Source organism: Toxorhynchites rutilus, chromosome 1 (assembly GCF_029784135.1).
Source record: "Toxorhynchites rutilus septentrionalis strain SRP chromosome 1, ASM2978413v1, whole genome shotgun sequence".
In the NCBI taxonomy this organism is placed as follows: Eukaryota; Metazoa; Arthropoda; class Insecta; order Diptera; family Culicidae; genus Toxorhynchites; species Toxorhynchites rutilus.
Window position 1 is genome coordinate 177,277,495 of NC_073744.1, and position 19,379 is coordinate 177,296,873.

A 19,379-nucleotide genomic window follows, 5' to 3' on the forward strand; every position below is an offset into this window, starting at 1 on the left:
ACAACTGATTCGGTTCGAATTTTCTGTTACCGTTCTGCGTGTTCTTTGGGGCGTTGTTTTTGGAAGTGTTGAGGATGTAATTTCGCTCAAAGATACTGAAAAACTACTTGTGTATTCAATAAGTTCAGTAGTTTTTTTTCGAGACACCCGGTAATGAATTGTGTGGTTCTTCATTGGAAGTATAATTTTCACAATCATCGGTTGGCAGAATTCCAAAAGGGTTCTCTTGTGCATTAGGGGCTCTTCTGCCACTGCCCTTTTGAATATTTCGGCATACGACATCTTGACATCAACTTCTCACAAATTTTGGAAGATCTTTTCCCGGAAAGGTTACCCGAAACGAACCTGAATCGAAATATTCTTTGCCTTTTTCGGAATAAGATACTGAATGCGGTTTCTTACAAGCCAGTAGTTCCAGAGGATCGAGATTGCCGACCTTTTCCTTCGTGTAATATTTCATCAACCGTTAGACTGGGGTCGGGGATGACGCCATCATAGGTCAAAATGTTGTCACGCAACGCTGGAATGGATCGTACTTTTCGTGACATGACAACAACTTCATGAGACAGTTCGTACTCCTCTATTTGTGGACCGATCTTAACTAAATTTTTTTGGTTTGTTGACCCTCATTGTTTGCTTAGAGAAATCCAAGTATAAAAATGTTTGAACTCAGGTTCATCTGATAAACTAGAAAATTCTCTATTTTTGTGACGTGATAACCCTTCAAAATACCTGTTTTTAAAATGCTTGTCTTTCATAAATTATTACAAAATGAAACCAAGATCACTGATCTTCAAACAAATATTTAATAATCCATTTCGTGGTATATAAATATTGAAGTTTGGCTAAGTTATCTCAAGAAACTGTGGAAACCGAAAATATTTTAAATTTAATTATGTAGCTTTTTAAACTCGGTGGATAAAATTTAAATCCGTTCCAAATAATTTATGTTATAACTAGTGCTTATGCAGATAACGTTTTCAATTTTCTCCTAAAATTTGGTTTGACTTTTGGTTCTCTGGTACATAACCTCACGGAATGGGTCTAATGCGTAGTTTTGTTCGGGTTTTTCACAGGGCTCAGGAAAAACCACGACCTGTACGAAGCTGGCCTACCATTATCAGAAAAAGAACTGGAAAGCCTGCCTGGTGTGCGCGGATACGTTCCGTGCCGGTGCGTACGATCAGATCAAGCAAAACGCTACGAAAGCACGCATCCCGTTCTACGGCAGCTATACGGAGGTCGATCCGGTCGTTATCGCTCAGGATGGTGTCGAGATGTTCAAGAAGGAAGGTTTCGAGTTTATCATCGTGGACACCAGCGGTCGCCACAAGCAGGAAGAGTCGCAGCAAATATGAAGTTAGCTGCCACACTTCTTAAAATGCGTCATTTGAGATGTTTCGCCCATTCGCTCAACTTAGTTGTCCAAACAGCCATTTCAACATCAATGAAAGACGTCGTCGATGAATGCAGAGCAATTGTGCAATATTTCAAGCAAAGTACCAATGCTCTGAACAAGCTCCATGAAATGCAGCAGACATTGAATGAGCCTAAACTAAAGTTGAAAAAAGACGTTTCAACTCGTTGGAACTCGACATATGATATGTTGGATCGAATGTTGCTCAACAAACAAGCGGTTGTATCTACTTTGGCACTTATGGAGTCTCGCCTATCTTTGGAGTCTCAGGACTGGGTTGCCATAGAGCACGCAGTCAAAATTCTCAAAGTGTTCAACGATGTAACGATTGAAATATCCGGGGAGAAAACTGTGTCGTTATCGAAAACTGCTTTGCTCTCCCGACTGATGATTTGTCATGTTGAACATTATATGGAGCAAGAGAAATCAGTTCCCGTGATTAGAAAAAAGCTGTGTAATGAATTGATTTCGGAGCTGGTAAAACGATTTGCAGATCTTGAGTCAGACGAATTGGTAGCCCAATCAATACTGCTAGATCCGCGCTTCAAGCAGCAAGGTTTTGGGGATAATATAAAGTACAACAATGCATACCAGTCGTTGATAAGGACGCTCAAAATGACATCCATAGAATACACGCCTGCGGAACCAGCACCAATCGTTGGTGATGAAGCGCGGTCATCTGTATGGGAGGAGTTTGATGCATTGGTTGGCAATCTTCAAGCTCCACATGATCCAGAAGCTGCTGCAATAGCTGAGTTAGATAAATATTTAGTGGAGCCACATTTGCTGAGAACAAGCGACCCTTTGCTTTGGTGGGAGGAAAGGAAATCTATCTATCCGCGGCTCTACGAAATTGCTTTGAAAATATTATGTATTCCGGCGACTTCAGTACCATGTGAGCGAATTTTTTCGAAAGCAGGACAAGTTTGTAGTGAAAGACGTAGTAGACTTACGTCAGGAAACATTGCCCATCTCTAGCTCAGATAGCACAGAATGTGACGTACCAGCGAAAAGGCTAGAAGTCACTATAATACTACAGTCAACCATCTTCAGCGGCTTTTACAAAACCACACAATCGGCCCTTTCCAGGGCCACCAAAATTTTCGACTGTAGAATTGTTTTAAAAATTTCGATGTATTCTAAAATAATATCTCACGTAATGAAAAGCGGATTGACGTTTGTATTTTTTTTTCGCTCGAAAAACAGGAAGTGGGTTATATCTATGGTATAACCGCAAGGGTGACGTAGGACTATCGTTGATTTAGAGATCATTTGTTTGAAGTTGAATCTAAATCCATTCTGAATGAATGAATAAATGAATATTTGGGAGACTTCGAAAACGAGAGCGTTACGTTGGAGGCGCAAGGTATTATGCATCCAATATAGGATACGAAAAACCTTGTTCTGAAGAATAATCTTCAGAAGCTAACCTGCTAACTGTACTTGATTGACAAATCACAAACCCAAATGTATTATATGGATATTTTATGGATAGAAAACATTCAATTAAACTCTTTCACATGAATATATTTTGAAAATTCCCAAAGGAACTGGCAGATTATTTTCCAGCAATGATTAGATCTTTCCGGAACTTTCTCGATGCTGAATGGCATCCTAACGGAAAGAGTTCTGCGCGTGTATGTGTCGATCCTTCGCCGTCCACCTCCTCCAGCACGTTAGGCAACGATGTTGTCTTGTCGATGTCCTCACGAAAAATGAATGTGTCTCACCACCAGAATATCGCTTAAGTATGCTTTTTGTGTGTGATTGAATCGAGAGAAGGTGTGGTTTACGATGGCAATTTGGAAGGCAAACTAGAGGGGAATGAACTCTCTGAGCTCGGAACTTTCGGCGACTGAGCAATAATCGATTGCGGGCGCATACAATATTGGATACGGAAATATCCTACTGATGGGGAAGAATAATCTTAAGAAGCTATCCTGTTAATTGCGATTGATTGAAAAACCACAAAACCAAATGTATTTGGTCACAGTGTTACATGGATAGAAAACATTCAAATAAACTCTTTCACATGAATGTATTTTTAAATTCCCAGAGGAACTGGCAAATTATTTTCAGTAACGATTAGTTATTTCCACATTTTCCTCGATACTGGAAGCCCACCAGTGGTTAATGCCAACTCGATAACCACCTGTTAATAGCCGCGCGTGTATGTGTGTGTAGCGATGTCTTCCCAGGGAACCGTTTGTGGCATCACTCTCCTCCTGATAGATTCCCTTCTGGCCTAGGGTGCACAAACAGGCTCTTGGTGACACCGTTCATCCGCGCTTTCATGATAAATAAAGAGCTTCACCGCAACAGCGACAACATGCTCCAATCGCTGTTCAATTAGAACTGAGTGGATTTCCGAGCGCCGCTCGCTTATATACCGATTGGTGATTTCAATAGCCTGTTTTGAAAGCAATTTTAAGACTATTGAAACAAGTTTTTGGATCAAAAAGTAACAAGTATATAACGCGTAGACATTTTATCTTTCGAATGAAGTGTTTATCATACCATTTCGTTCAGTTGTTTAGGAGCTATTAACACTCAAAATCTCGGTCTCCGGCGTAACGCTTTCGTTTTCGAAACTTTGATTTTACACCCCGGTATGGAAATGAAAGACGTAGTCCTACGTCAAAAAGCTTTTTTCGAGAGGAAGAGAGTGTGGATTTAGGAACATGTTCGGATTTATTGGTGATGATGATCATGATGTTTTGGATTGTAGATGCTATAAAATTTCTCAGTGGATTCGCCAAGGCCTTGTGGAAGGCCATATGGAGAGTCTCGTTGCCACTGCCTGGATGGCAATCGCGAGTGACTCATTGGTGTCTCGCAGCGGTTGTTATCGCAACTACTACCACAACACAACTGATTCGGTTCGAATTTTCTGTTACCGTTCTGCGTGTTCTTTGGGGCGTTGTTTTTGGAAGTGTTGAGGATGTAATTTCGCTCAAAGATACTGAAAAACTACTTGTGTATTCAATAAGTTCAGTAGTTTTTTTTCGAGACACCCGGTAATGAATTGTGTGGTTCTTCATTGGAAGTATAATTTTCACAACCATCGGTTGGCAGAATTCCATAAGGGTTCTCTTGTGCATTAGGGGCTCTTCTGCCACTGCCCTTTTGAATATTTCGGCATACGACATCTTGACATCAACTTTTTCAATTCTCACAAATTTTGGAAGAACTTTTCCCGGAAAGGTTACCCGAAACGAACCTGAATCGAAATATTCTTTGCCTTTTTCGGAATAAGATACTGAATGCGGTTTCTTACAAGCCAGTATTTCCAGAGGATCGAGATTGCCGACCTTTTCCTTCGTGTAATATTTCATCAACCGTTAGACTGGGGTCGGGGATGACGCCATCATAGGTCAAAATGTTGTCACGCAACGCTGGAATGGATCGTACTTTTCGTGACATGACAACAACTTCATGAGACAGTTCGTACTCCTCTATTTGTGGACCGATCTTAACTAAATTTTTTTGGTTTGTTGACCCTCATTGTTTGCTTAGAGAAATCCAAGTATAAAAATGTTTGAACTCAGGTTCATCTGATAAACTAGAAAATTCTCTATTTTTGTGACGTGATAACCCTTCAAAATACCTGTTTTTAAAATGCTTGTCTTTCATAAATTATTACAAAATGAAACCAAGATCACTGATCTTCAAACAAATATTTAATAATCCATTTCGTGGTATATAAATATTGAAGTTTGGCTAAGTTATCTCAAGAAACTGTGGAAACCGAAAATATTTTAAATTTAATTATGTAGCTTTTTAAACTCGGTGGATAAAATTTAAATCCGTTCCAAATAATTTATGTTATAACTAGTGCTTATGCAGATAACGTTTTCAATTTTCTCCTAAAATTTGGTTTGACTTTTGGTTCTCTGGTACATAACCTCACGGAATGGGTCTAATGCGTAGTTTTGTTCGGGTTTTTCACAGGGCTCAGGAAAAACCACGACCTGTACGAAGCTGGCCTACCATTATCAGAAAAAGAACTGGAAAGCCTGCCTGGTGTGCGCGGATACGTTCCGTGCCGGTGCGTACGATCAGATCAAGCAAAACGCTACGAAAGCACGCATCCCGTTCTACGGCAGCTATACGGAGGTCGATCCGGTCGTTATCGCTCAGGATGGTGTCGAGATGTTCAAGAAGGAAGGTTTCGAGTTTATCATCGTGGACACCAGCGGTCGCCACAAGCAGGAAGAGTCACTGTTCGAGGAGATGTTGGCGGTTGCGACGGCTATCAAACCGGACAACATTATCTTCGTGATGGACGCCACCATCGGACAGGCTTGCGAGGCGCAAGCGAAGGCATTTAAGGAAAAGGTTGACATTGGGTCGGTTATCATCACCAAGCTGGACGGACATGCCAAGGGAGGTGGAGCGCTGTCGGCGTATGTTCTGTTGCGGTCATGCTTACGGAGTGGTATTTTTAACGTTGATTTTTTTTTCAGTGTGGCCGCAACCAAATCCCCCATTATCTTCATTGGCACCGGTGAGCATATCGATGATTTGGAATCGTTCAAGACGAAACCGTTCATCAGCAAGTTGCTCGGAATGGGCGACATCGAAGGGCTGATCGACAAGGTGAACGAGCTTAACCTGGATGACAACGAGGAGCTGATCGATAAAATTAAGCACGGACAGTTCACGATACGGGACATGTACGAACAGTTCCAGAACATCATGAAGATGGGACCGTTTTCGCAAATTATGGTGTGTCTAAGAAAAGGGTGACTTTGTTCGTTTCAGATGATTATCCTTTTCTCCAACCCGTAGGGCATGATACCGGGATTCTCGCAGGACTTCATGACGAAAGGGGGCGAACAGGAGTCGATGGCACGCATCAAGCGACTGATGACGATGATGGATTCGATGTCGGACGGTGAGCTGGACAACAAGGACGGGGCGAAACTGTTCAGCAAGCAGCCGAGCCGGGTGATTCGTGTTGCGCAGGGTTCAGGCGTAACGGAACGCGAAGTGCGGGATCTGATTTCGCAGTACACCAAATTCGCAGCCGTTATCAAGAAAATGGGCGGCATCAAGGGACTGTTCAAGAGTGGCGATATGACGAAGAACGTGAACCCGACCCAGATGGCCAAACTTAACCAGCAGATGGCGAAGATGATTGACCCGCGGATGTTCCAGCAGATGGGCGGCATGAGTGGGCTGCAGAATATGATGCGACAGCTGCAGCAAGGTGCCGGTGGGCTTGGGAATCTGATGGGTGGGTTTGGTAAGTCCTAAGAGTCTTGGGTTGCGTAAAGGAAGTAGAAGTATCGTGTCTGCGTAATATCTCCAGCATTATCTATGTTGTTGCAACAGAGTTTATTAATTTTTTTGTGTTTTGTAATGTTTTATTACGTCAAAGCGAAAGAGACGGACGATTCGATTCGATAGGGAAATACAAATATAAATTCTATCTTTACCACAAATTATGCGATGATTTATTTATGACTGAAGTTTTGAAGACCACACATACTTATCTTTAGTGTCGTCGCATTATTTTGAGAAATTCCATGATGGAAGTCTAGAGAACAGGTACTAAAATCGCGAAATCGCTGGTAACATCCGGAGAATATTAGAGGTTATCGTAATTTCCGTGCTGATAGATGACGTGAAGATGGATTTTGTACGGCTCCCAGGCCTGAAATTCTATGAGAATTCCAGAGGAGATGTTCCTAGAAAATTTAGGTTCGTTTTCGCTGATAAATTTGCCAGCAAATCTTGATTTGGCAAGGGATTTGCAGCTGTGGACAGGAAACCAAGGTTCTCTTAATAAACAAAACAATGGACTTGAAAATGAAATTTATATTAAACTAGATTGTTTCTATCAATTAAAATGAAGTTCTTCAACCGCTCCACAATTTGTTCTTTGACGTACTACTTCTATCTTTCTTAATTTGACTGCAATATCGATATAGACGATTCCTGGTGAAAATTCAAGCAAAATCTTCAAAAATCACGATTTTTACCCCACTGTACATGTAATAGCCACTTAAACTTCACCTCAACATTGGAAGGTTACATTTCTTCATGAAAAAAGCCATATTTGAAATATAAAAAAAATATTTTTTTTTCCAAACTGAATATAATCGGGTCCAAAATTGTATATAATCGTATCTCATATAATCGAGTCTGTATATAACCGAGTCCGACCAGTACTGTATTCTATTAGTCAAATCATTTCATTTGATACCAATATTCAGGGGATTGCAAAAAATACATAGTCGACCATTTTGTGGCGGCGACCTTTTCGAATTTATGTTGTTCATAGTATTCTCCAAATCAAGCCATTCAGCCGTTTTTTTGCGGCGGCCAAATTGGATTTTACAAGATCATGAAATACGCAGTTTTATAATGACAGTAGAATTGAATGTATGTTCCAAATTTCAGATCAATCATTCAACAGGAACGGGGTCAATTTTCTATTAATATGGGACAACCCAACAAACATTCAAACATACATAGAAACAGGTCAAGCTGAATGAAACCATTCAAAAAGTAATTAGTTTTTTGGGGACTGCGGCCAACTTGAAATTGGATTTTTCATGATCTGCTATGTTCTACTAGTCGAGAACTTTCTTTTGATACGCCATTTTGTGATGGTGGACATTTTGGATTTGAATTTTTCATAAATAACTGTATTCTACTAGTCAAGCCCTTTCATTTGATACCCATATTGATGGGGTTCTGAGAAAATATGTAATCCGCCATTTTGTAGTGGCCGCCATCTTAGATTTGCATTTTTCATAAATAACTGTGTTCTACTAGCCAAGCCCTTTCTTTTGATATCCATATTAGCTATTCAATATAGAATTATTATACAAATTATTCGAAATTTCCGAAAATCAAAAATAAAATACTCCGGATAATCGAGTCCGACCTGTATTTATAAAAAAGCCTCAATCCTCCCCAGTGCCGTAACGTGACCGGGTGACACCCGGGGCGGGTCACTAGGATGTCACCTCTACTAATTTTTCTAAACATGAAACGTATTTATTATAATATTAAATATGACGAACAAAAAATCACAAAATCTTTACGCATTGGTCACTGGAACTGACAGTATAAAAAAAAAATATTGTTTATTGGATGTCGAAATATGACTCAAATAAATGTTATCAAGTAAACATGTTTGGGAGCTAAGACCGACACTGATATTGTACAAGTGCTTCCCGTTAAATGTGCTTTCGCTCTCTTCCCAGCAAACATTAAATCGTATAATTTTGCACGTGCCAAGTCTTACAAGAAATCCGAATAAATCATAATCGCATATAATATCAATCAAAGTATGTATCGTGTATATTTGAAATCGCATAAAATGTAAAAGCTCGATTTTATATACCATTATCAAATTAAGTCGCAATTCGGTATAATAAACATCAATTTTATGATGTACATTGTCGTAAAATATATTTAATCCGCATCATATGCATATATTACGCTGATGCAGTTTGTGTGTCGTATAAGCGTATAATTGAAATCGATTCAGTAATGTAGTAAATCGTGTTACATGCTGAAGAAAATCATGAAACAGTAAATCATATTAGATCCTAATAAAGAACATATTACATCATATTGAAATGTCAATGATGAACTCGAAAGTTTTTACCGCCGTTGAATTAAATTTCAGATAGCTGCGCGAGATAGCTGGTGGATGATAATCCAGACGACCGGAGTTCGAACCCACATCGGAGCAGTTTTCACCAAACACCAATCTGTGCCATTTTAAACATTCATATTCCACTCCCAACACAAGTCAATCAAACAATTATTATTTCTACAAACATAAACAAATGGCGATTCGTGCGGCTATAATAAACATTTAACGAAAATATTTTGCGCCATTTGCTTTTTTCTATGTCTGTAATAAATCATATATGAGTATGGCAAAAGTCGTATTTGGTGCTTTGACAATTCATGAATATATTCATATTAGATCGCAATTCAATTTCAACATAATCGCTATTATAGCCGGTCAAAGTTGCATATTCATCCAAACAAATTCGGTAAGCATTTGCCATGTACGTATATGGCCTCCACTTTTGCATGCATATGCCAGTCAGGCGCATTATATACCAACCAAATTTTAGGGCATATGATGTTATATATACGTTTGTTATGCGATTTAATGTTTGCTGGGTGTACATCATAAAATTGATGTTTATTATACCGAATTGCGATTTAATTTGATAATAGTATATAAAATCGAGTTTTTACATATTATGCGATTTTAAATATACACGATACATACTTTGATTGATATTATATGCGATTATGATTTATTCGGATTTCTTGTAAGACTTGGCACGTGCAAAATTATACGATTTAATGTTTGCAGGGTACGAACGTAAATAGTCTATGTGGCGTATTATAAGCTTTAATCAACTGTGAACATCTGTTCACGCCCAATCGATTTGAATTTTCGGACACTTACAAAAACAGAAATTTCAACCATAAAAGATAGGGAAAGCTTATTGAAACAAATTAATCGAAGAATTGTACAAGAATTCTGTCCTAGATCCATAGAATAAAATTGCATTAAAATTGCAATAAATTTAAAAATGAATGTATTGTTTGTTTCACTTCGAAGACATTCACTGCTCAAAATGGGTTGAAACACACGAAAATCTTCAACGCCAAAAATAAATCGGACATAATTCAAAGGTTCGAAATTGGTACTTAAAATACAACATTGTCTAATGTGCTACATAATGCTAATTCATTCATTATCAAAAATATAGACTAGAGTTAGGGAAAGGGTAAGAATATTGGCTTCAATGATGTTCAATTGGTATATTTTGTCTGGCGATGAGATAAACAAAATCAATCATTTATTAAATCAGGACCTGGCGCTAATAATGAAACTATAAGCCCACCCTCTCAAAACCAGATGCTTCCTAGATTATCTATGCTGGTTTATATACACAAAAAGACGGGTGGGTAATGTCGGGGACATAATCGGAGTGACGTAGGACTATACAAAGGGAACAGCTTTTGTTAAATATATATTTTAAATATATTGTTTTATTATCTTCTCCTACGTGAATACCTACCTATCTACCTGAAAAATGGATTAGTTTACTGTTTCTCTTTATGAACATGTTGATGGTTCTGAAAAGAACCTTTGGTGTTGTGTTTTTGTTATCACTCGATATTCCCATCTTGTTCGGTTAAACCTTCCTGTTTAGCTATTGCGTTTGCCACTCGCCACAGCTTTCACAGTTGGAAAATTTCTTCCCATCCAGCTTCTGATTTCCCATCCGGGTTTTCTGATTGTCGTGAGCAGCTTTGCAAGCCAACTCGAGCACTCCGACGGCCGAAACTCTATAATCGCTGTTAGGTATACTGGTGCTCCGGCACCAATCCGTTCGGCCTAGTTACCCTTGCGGAGCAATCAGTGAATGCGACCAACAGGGAACTGGAGACCTGCACGGTTCGAGTGAGACTTTGCCTTTCCCTTAACTTGTCCTCCTTTGTTACGTCCACGATGCCGATGCCGTATAACCTCACGGGTTTACGGTTTGAAAGAAAATAAGATATTTTTTGGGTTCCGCGTGTTTTATACTCTAGCGGTACACACTCACAGGATAGAGACAAATCGGCAGACTCAGCCAGAGGGGCGAGTCCAACGAGACGAACGAATGAGCGTTAAAAGGGAGCGATGGCAAAAAATACATTCATTACGATTTGTTCGCTCGTTGGACACACATGCAGGCTAAAAAGGGTCCTTTTCAGGATCACAAAATTATCTTCAATCTAAAGACTTTATTGTTTTGGTATCACTCGATATCCCCATCTAGTTCGGCTAAACCTTCCTGTTTAGCGATTTGTTGCCACTCGCCACAGCTTTCACAGTTGGAAAATTTCTTCCCATCCAGCTTTGTGACATGTTGTACAGTAAATTACATTCAATGCGACGTGCCGAAGCGCCACTCAGTGTCGCATTGGAGGCGATTTTACCCTGTAATTGAACATTTGCGATGACAGTGGTACAGTGTCGACTTTCAATGTGGGGTCATAATTTGGATCTCTATGTTTACAAAAATGACCAACTAAATAAGTCGCATTACATGTCCGTCCAATTAGCTAAATGTCGAACTAATTGTAAATTACTGTACTTTCAATCTGGAAACAATTTAAGAATTGGTGAAAATTGAATAATCAGGAAAGTCCCCAACTATCAATAAGCTCAGAACAACTGCCAAATTCACATACTCATCAGATCCTGACAAACAAATTATGAAAAAATCAATTTGTGTTTTATTATTATTTTGGATAATGTTTTAGAAAGCATTGAACTGTATTTCCTAAACTCTTTTTTGGAAGGTTTAATGGCCCTGAAAAGCGCCTTGTTTCATGGAATGATTCCAATTTAGAAAACTTAGTACTCGTGGTTTTGAAAAAAAAACCATTTCGAACGCCCTCGATGCCTGCCTTGTTCTGGATTTGCCACCAAAGCAGTTTGTATAAAGAACAAACTTTTTTCTTCTGCTACCTGATGCCGTTTTGCGATTGCGTTTGCCACACGCCACTCGCTGCAACTACCTGTTGTCTTGATGTCCACCGAACCAAATGTGTTCTGTTCCGAATGCGGGTTTTCTTATCGTCGCGAGCAGCTTTGCCAGCTAACTCGATCACTTCGGCGGCCGAAACTAAACACGGTTCGAGCGGGATTTTGCCTTTCCCTTCATTTTTCCTCCTTTACTAAACTGACCAGACGTCCCGCGTTACGCGGGACAGTCCCGCATTTCAACAAAATGTCCCGCGTAAGATTCCGTCCCGCGAAACGTCCCGCATTTGACAAAAGAAACGAAAATGTCCCGCGATATCAATATATTTCAATATCGCAATTTGATCATGTTGATTTTCTTAAATGGATGAACCTCAAAAATACTTTTATTTGGCAGACTGTTCAAGAGCGCTTCTAATGCATCCAAAGATTAATACGTTGAGCTGGTTTCATGGCACCGACATTGGGCTTTTTGACGTAGGACTACGTCTTTCATTTCTATACCGGGGTGTAAAACCAAAGTTTCGAAAATGAAAGCGTTACGCCGGAGACCGAGATTTTGAGCGTTAATAGCTCTTAAACAACTGAACGAAATGGTATGATAAACACTTCATTCGAAAGATAAAAGGTCTACGCGTCATATACTTGTTACTTTTTCATCCAAAAACTTGTTTCAATAGTCTTAAAATTGCTTTCAAAACAGGCTATTGAAATCACCAATCGGTATATAAGCGAGCGCTGCTCGTAAACCCCCTCAGTTTTTTGGGTGTTACGCTCGCGTTGACAACACGTGTTCTGTTTTCGCTCTCGCTTACTGTAAAAGTCAAAGTTTTTTTTTGTTGTTTTTATTCGTTCTTCTGCACATTGGAAATCGATTCAACATCACACGCTTTAGCGTGCTTGGTGGATATCGCCAAAAATAAGAATATGGGACGTCACCGTTCGAGTGCAGCAACCACTGGTGGCCCTCCGAAAAAGGCCCGAACGCAGTCCGCTGTCCCAGCGGAGGAAGCAGCAAATCGGCTCCTCCAGAGCAATAATTTCTCGGTGCTCCCGGAGGAGAGTGGAAGTAACGTTGTCCTCGCCAAGAAAGAGCGCGTTCCCCCGCTCTTCACATCTTGCACGGACTTAGTAAAACTAGAATCCGGACTCTCTCAACAAAACCTTCGCCCGCGATTTAAGCTGTGCAGTGTGGGCATCAAAATAGTTTGCTCCAACCTAGATGAATACAAAAAAGTCGGGGCCCACCTGACAGCTGGAGGTGTGCAGTTTTACACCCATGACATGCCATCAACGAAGCCATTCAAGGTGGTTCTGCGAGGTCTGCTGCCTTTCAGCACGGATGAGGTGAAAGCCGAGTTATTGAAAAATGGATTGACAGCGCTTAATGTTTATCCAATGACTCGCCGCTCAATTGAAAACATAACCTTTAGGGATCAGTTGTTTCTAGTGCATTTCACCAAGGGCACCACAAATATCAGTGCACTCAAGAACATTAAGGATTTGTTCCGAATGATTGTGTCATGGGAACCGTATCGTCCCCAGCACCGAGACGTCACGCTGTGCACGAACTGTCAAAGGTTCGGGCACGGTACCAAAAACTGCCATATGCAGACTCGTTGTGGTAAATGTGCTGGGGATCACAGCACTGCGTCCTGTGGCTTAGTTGATGACAGCGTTTTGAAATGTGTTAACTGTGGTGGTGATCATGGCACCTCAAATCGGGCCTGCCCCAAGCGGGCTGAGTTCATTTCCATCCGTCAGAAAGCGACAACTTCTAACCAGCCCGGACGCAAGCGCAACGTTCGCACTCCACCGATCAACTCAGAAGCTGAGTATCCCGCTCTCCAACATCGCCGACAGGTCCCTAATTTAGCACCACTTCCTCTCAACAATCAGCGCTCCAGTAACTTCACTCCTGCGAATTCTTCCAACCTAACGGATACTCTCCGTCGTTCAGCACAGCCCCGCCTCGCAGCTGCTGCCGCCCAGCCGATGCAAGGATACTCGTCTGTCCCAACATTAACATACGCAGATGTTGCATCTGGTATTTCCTCCGACATGTTCACAACGCAGGAATTACTAACGTTGGTATCAGAGGTTATTATAATAATGCGTACCTGCAAAACACAAACCGAACAGCTCCAAGCTGCATTATCTCTGATCAAGAAATATGTCCCGTGAAGTTATTCGCATTGCAAACTGGAACGCTTGCTCGCTAAGGAGTAAGCACGTCGAGCTACTCGATTTTCTGAACAATAAAAACATTGACGTAGCCATCATCACCGAGACGCACCTCAAACCGGAAAACAATATCTATCTTTCGGAGTTCCGGCTCTTGAGACTAGATAGAACTAATGCAGATAGAGGAGGAGTGGCTGTTGCTGTGAGGCGAAACATCAACTATCGCCTGCTGCCGAACTTTCAACTTAAAACAATCGAAGCCATCGGAGTCGAGATTTGCACATCGCTTGGGCCAATCACCATCATCGCGGCGTACTGTCCTAAGCAAGTCACCATTAGGGATGGTACGGCCGCTCAGCTACGAAACGACTTGGCCAAGCTGACGCGGCGGCGGGCGAAGTACATTGTTGCAGGTGATCTGAATGCTCGGCATGAGATGTGGGGTAATCGAAGGCGTAATCGGAACGGGATCATTCTTGCAGAGGATTTGGATATCGGCCATTATAATATCCTGGCACCAGATAGTCCAACCAGAATTTCTAAATCAGGAGTTCATTCCATTCTGGACGTCTTCCTGACAAACATGGCCATCTCTGAGGATCCGGTCGTCTTTGAGGAGTTATCATCCGATCATTACCCAGTGGTGCTGAAACTGGGAGCTTCTGCTGATACGCTGGCTAGCCTACCTCGGAGGAATTATCACCGCGCCAACTGGAGTGAATTCCAGAGAATCGTCGATAACAATATCAATATTGATCATCCTTTAGATTCCTCAGAGGAGATTGACCAGGCGCTGGAATCCCTCCAGCGGGCGATCAACATCGCTCGCAGCAATGCGGTCCCGGTGCATCAACATCAGGTGAGTACCTCTCTCGTAATAGACAGCACCACTAAACACCTCATGCGCCTGCGAAACATTTTCCGACGTCAATATCAGAGGACTGGTGACCGAGACAGAAAGATCATGTCCAACAGCCTCACTAGGGTAATCCAGGAGAGGATTCAAGATCTTCGAAATAGGGATTTTAAACAAAATATTCGTCAAATTCCCCCACACTCTAAACCATTTTGGTCCATGACGAAAATCCTAAAGAAAAAGTTCAAGCCAATCCCTCCACTTGTCTCGTCCGAAGATGCAGATGTGAGTCATCTTCTAATCACACCCATTGAAAAAGTGAACGCGCTGGGGCAACAGTTTGTGATGTCACACAATTTAGGGAGACACATTAATAGTCCACATGAACGTTCGGTTACTGAAGGAGTCGCCATTATTGATCATTCCGACAGTTTAGTTCCAGTGGGAGCAAAGGTTACAGTGGATGAGCTGATGGGTTTTGCTCTTAGATCTAAGAATATGAAGGCCCCTGGTTTTGACAGTACTTTCAACATCGAGCTCAAGCACTTGAGTCGAACCTCTTTTGCTTTTGTAGCTAAAATATACAACAGATGCTTGGAGCTTTGCTACTTCCCATCAATGTGGAAGTTAGCAAAAGTGATCCCAGTCCTTAAGCCGGGGAAAGATCCTTCTGTTCCTAAAAGTTATCGACCCATCAGCTTACTCTCTGCCCTTTCTAAGCTGTTCGAAAGATCTATACAAAGCCGAATTCTATTCTTCGCTGATGAGAATGGCGTCTTCCTGGAAGAACAGTTTGGTTTCCGCAAAGGAAGGTCCACCATCCATCAACTCTCGCGAGTTACCAATTTAATTCAGCGGAACAAGTCGGTGTCCAAGACGACAGCAATGGCGCTCTTGGACATTGAAAAAGCGTTTGACAATGTGTGGCATGATGGTCTGGTGTACAAGCTGCATCAACACAATTTTCCAATGTACCTAATAAAAATCGTCCGAAGCTACCTTTCCAACAGAGCATTCCAGGTGTCTCTGCATAACAATTTTTCTCAAACCTTCGATATCCCCGCAGGAGTGCCTCAAGGAAGCATCCTTGGGCCTATCCTGTACAATATATATACATCGGACATCCCACCTCTTCCAGGTGGTGGTGTCTTGTCTCAATTCGCGGATGATACTGCCATCATGTACGAAGGTCGTGTTATACGTGCACTCACCCGTAGGTTACAGGGAGGTCTGGATGCTTTAGCTGATTATTATCTTAGTTGGAACATTGTTGTCAATGTGGCAAAGACTCAGGCCGTTTTGTTTCCACATTCAAAATCGCCAAAATTTATCCCGGCTGCTGATTGCAGAATTCGGCTTGGCGGCTCGATAATTCAGTGGTCCGAAGAGGTAGTTTACTTAGGACTCACGCTAGACAGACAACTGAGCTTCAGGTCTCATGTTAATAAAATAATTTTGAAATGTAACATACTTGTCCGGTCTTTGCACCCGCTTATATGTAGAACTTCAAAACTGAACTTAGAAAATCAGTTGGCTGTCTACAAACAAGTAATCTATCCAGCGATAGAATACGCGGTCCCGGTATGGAAGGGATGCGCCATGACTCACAGGCTGAGACTCCAGCGTGTACAAAATAAGATCCTTAAGATGATCCTTAGTCTGCCGCCTTGGACGAGAACAAGCGAGGTACACGAGAAGGCTTTCCTGGATACCCTAGAGGTGAAATTTACCCGTTACAATCAAAAATACAGAGAGAGGTGCTCATCTTCCGAACATATGATTATACAAAATCTGTAAACCCAAGGTTTCTGTACAGTAGGTTAAGTTAGATTAAGTAGGTAGCTTTCTTTTTATTAATAATTTTATATTCCTCATCACTAAATGTTTATACATTTATCAATCAATTTATTAGAAACATAATTAATTTCAAAATTAAATAATTGACAATTATTGAAAAAACGTTGTAACAAAGATGAAAACCATTAGGTCTCACTTAGCCTGTATGAACTTTGTAAATATCAAAAGTTAATATGAATAAAATCAAAATTAATGTAAAAAAAAAAAATAAACCCCCTCAGTTATGATTGAACAGCGATTGGAGCATGTTGTCGCTGTGTTGTGAAGCTATTTTCGTTTATCATGAAAGCGCTAATGAACGGTGTCACCAAGAGCCTGTATGTGCACCTAAGGCCAGAAGGGAATCCATCAGGAGGAGAGTGATGCCACGGTTCCGCTTGAAACATCGGCCGCCACACACACATATACACGCGCGGAATTCTCGTTGCTGAAAAATAATCTGCCAGTTCCCCTGGGAATTGAAAAATACATTCATGCGAAAGAGTTTATTTTAATGTTTTCTATCCATATAACACTGCAACCAAATACATTTGGTTTTGTGATTTTTCAATCAATCGCAATTAATAGGAAAGCTTCTGAATATTTTTTTTCCCATCAGTGGAAAACTTTCGTATCCAATATTGGATGCGTAACATGAAAAACGTGAAACATCATCGCTAAAATCAAGTCATTTTCGAGCGATTATTTGCTTTCTACTCATATAATGCTGCGACCAAATACATTTCGTTTTGGATTTTTTCAATCAAGTGCGATCAACGTAAGACCACGTCTTTCGGCAATTTATTAGAGGTGCAATGAATCTTTAGGAATTCCCGCTCTACGCGCACTGGCAAACAATGTTTACTCAACAATTTCTCAAACGAGAAATGGGTGTTGTGAGAAAAGATTAGCGAACGCGAAAACGACAAACGGGAGAAAGATACGTTTGGAGGTTGAAGGAAATTGGCAGGAAACTTCTTCATTCTATCATTCAAATAATGTGATTCATACCACTTCGTTTTACCAGAAAGAGTTTCTTAATGCTCAAAGGAGGAATTGAGTCCTCCGAGGAAATTACCCAGCGCAAATTAGAGTCGACTATCGATTGCGGCATTCGCACACAAATAATTTTATAATGCAGTTTCACCAAAGTGATTTCTTCGGATATATTCACTACATCATGTCATGTATTTCATATTCTTCATTAAGAAATCCATATCCATGGCACCTATCGGTATCGAATTATCATCGACACCACGATTTTCGCTAAATGCTCCTTTCAGTTCGGCCTGTAAAAAACTTTTCTGAACTCTAATCCATCAAATTGGGAGCCCTGAAAAGGGCCGTTGATTATATGCTAAGCTAATATAGCACGCTCTCCTCGGATACGATGGGCCAGCTGGATGTCCTTGGGCATGATGTAACGCGTTTTGCATGGATAGCACACAAATTGGTATCTTCGAATAGGACTACTGCAGCGTCATAACCGCGGAACTTTGGAAGCGCTAGTCGGTTTTGAAGTCCTGAGCAATTCCACGATCCAAATGCTGCAAAGGTAGCTTGCGGATCAGCAATTCGGTCGACTTCTGATAGCGACGAATTTTATGCGAAGTTCCCGGTCGATAGCGATGTGGCTTCTTCACCTATCCTGCTGCTGGTGCGCTTATCCGAGCTGCTTTCATGTGCCTTACCACCGAAAGACTAACGAGCTCGAGTCCTCACGGTGCAAGAGTAGAGTAAGAAATGAACGAAAGCATATACATACATAAAATATAAATTTATTTCCATATTCAATTTACAGATATTTGTTTTACATTTTAAGAGATTTATCACGTGACATTCCACCTTTATTTCTCTGCCTAATTGATTTGTTCGAAATTTTATAAACCATTTGGTTTCGTCATTCTTGAGAATACTATCTCTGTTAATTTGCTAAATCCTAACTAACCTAACTAACCTAATTATATATGTTTCTGATTATCTCAAACTCAGATAACTGGGTTTTCGCTTTAAATATTTCTGTGATTTTTATTATTCTGTCCGGAAGTGGAACTATCTTAGTTTTTTCATGAATTTCTGTTGTACTTGTTCTCATTGGCAGATTTAGAGCCATTTTGATCATTTTATTTTCTAAGCGTTTGAGTTTTAGTTTGTGTGTAGATGCACATATGCTCCAAACTGGAGTGGCGTAATCGATTAACGGAATAAAGAATTGTTTGACTATCAATATTTTGTTTGCTGTATTGAGTTTTGATTTTCTGTTGATCAAAGGATAGAGTCTTTTGATAAGAATATCGCATTTATGTCTCAGCTCATCAATATGTTTGTTGAACAATAATTTTGAGTCTATTATTAGTCCTAAATATTTCACAACATTAGACCATTCTAATACAACGTTGTTAATTATAATTCTTTCTTCTGGTTTAGGATATAATCTCGGGGATGGTCTGTATGGGAATATAATAACTTGTGTTTTGTTCGCATTAATCTTTATCTTCCAGCTTTCCAGGTATTCACAGAATATTTCCATACCTTTTTGGAGTTTCTTAATGATTGGC

At 40.6% G+C, this 19,379-nt stretch overlaps 1 protein-coding gene across 1 annotated transcript in view; it reads left to right on the forward strand.

Annotated features, from left to right (window-relative positions):
* LOC129776835 (signal recognition particle subunit SRP54) overlaps nucleotides 1-6,864 on the forward strand; it is a 30,155-nt gene extending 23,291 nt beyond the window's left edge. Inside the window, exons 3-5 of the mRNA XM_055782724.1 lie at nucleotides 5,369-5,823; nucleotides 5,884-6,145; nucleotides 6,209-6,864. Of these exons, the coding sequence (XP_055638699.1) occupies nucleotides 5,369-5,823; nucleotides 5,884-6,145; nucleotides 6,209-6,676 (1,185 nt within the window). The 3' untranslated portion in view covers nucleotides 6,677-6,864. The remainder of the gene's footprint in view (nucleotides 1-5,368; nucleotides 5,824-5,883; nucleotides 6,146-6,208) is intronic.
* The last annotated feature ends 12,515 nt before the right edge of the window (nucleotides 6,865-19,379 follow it).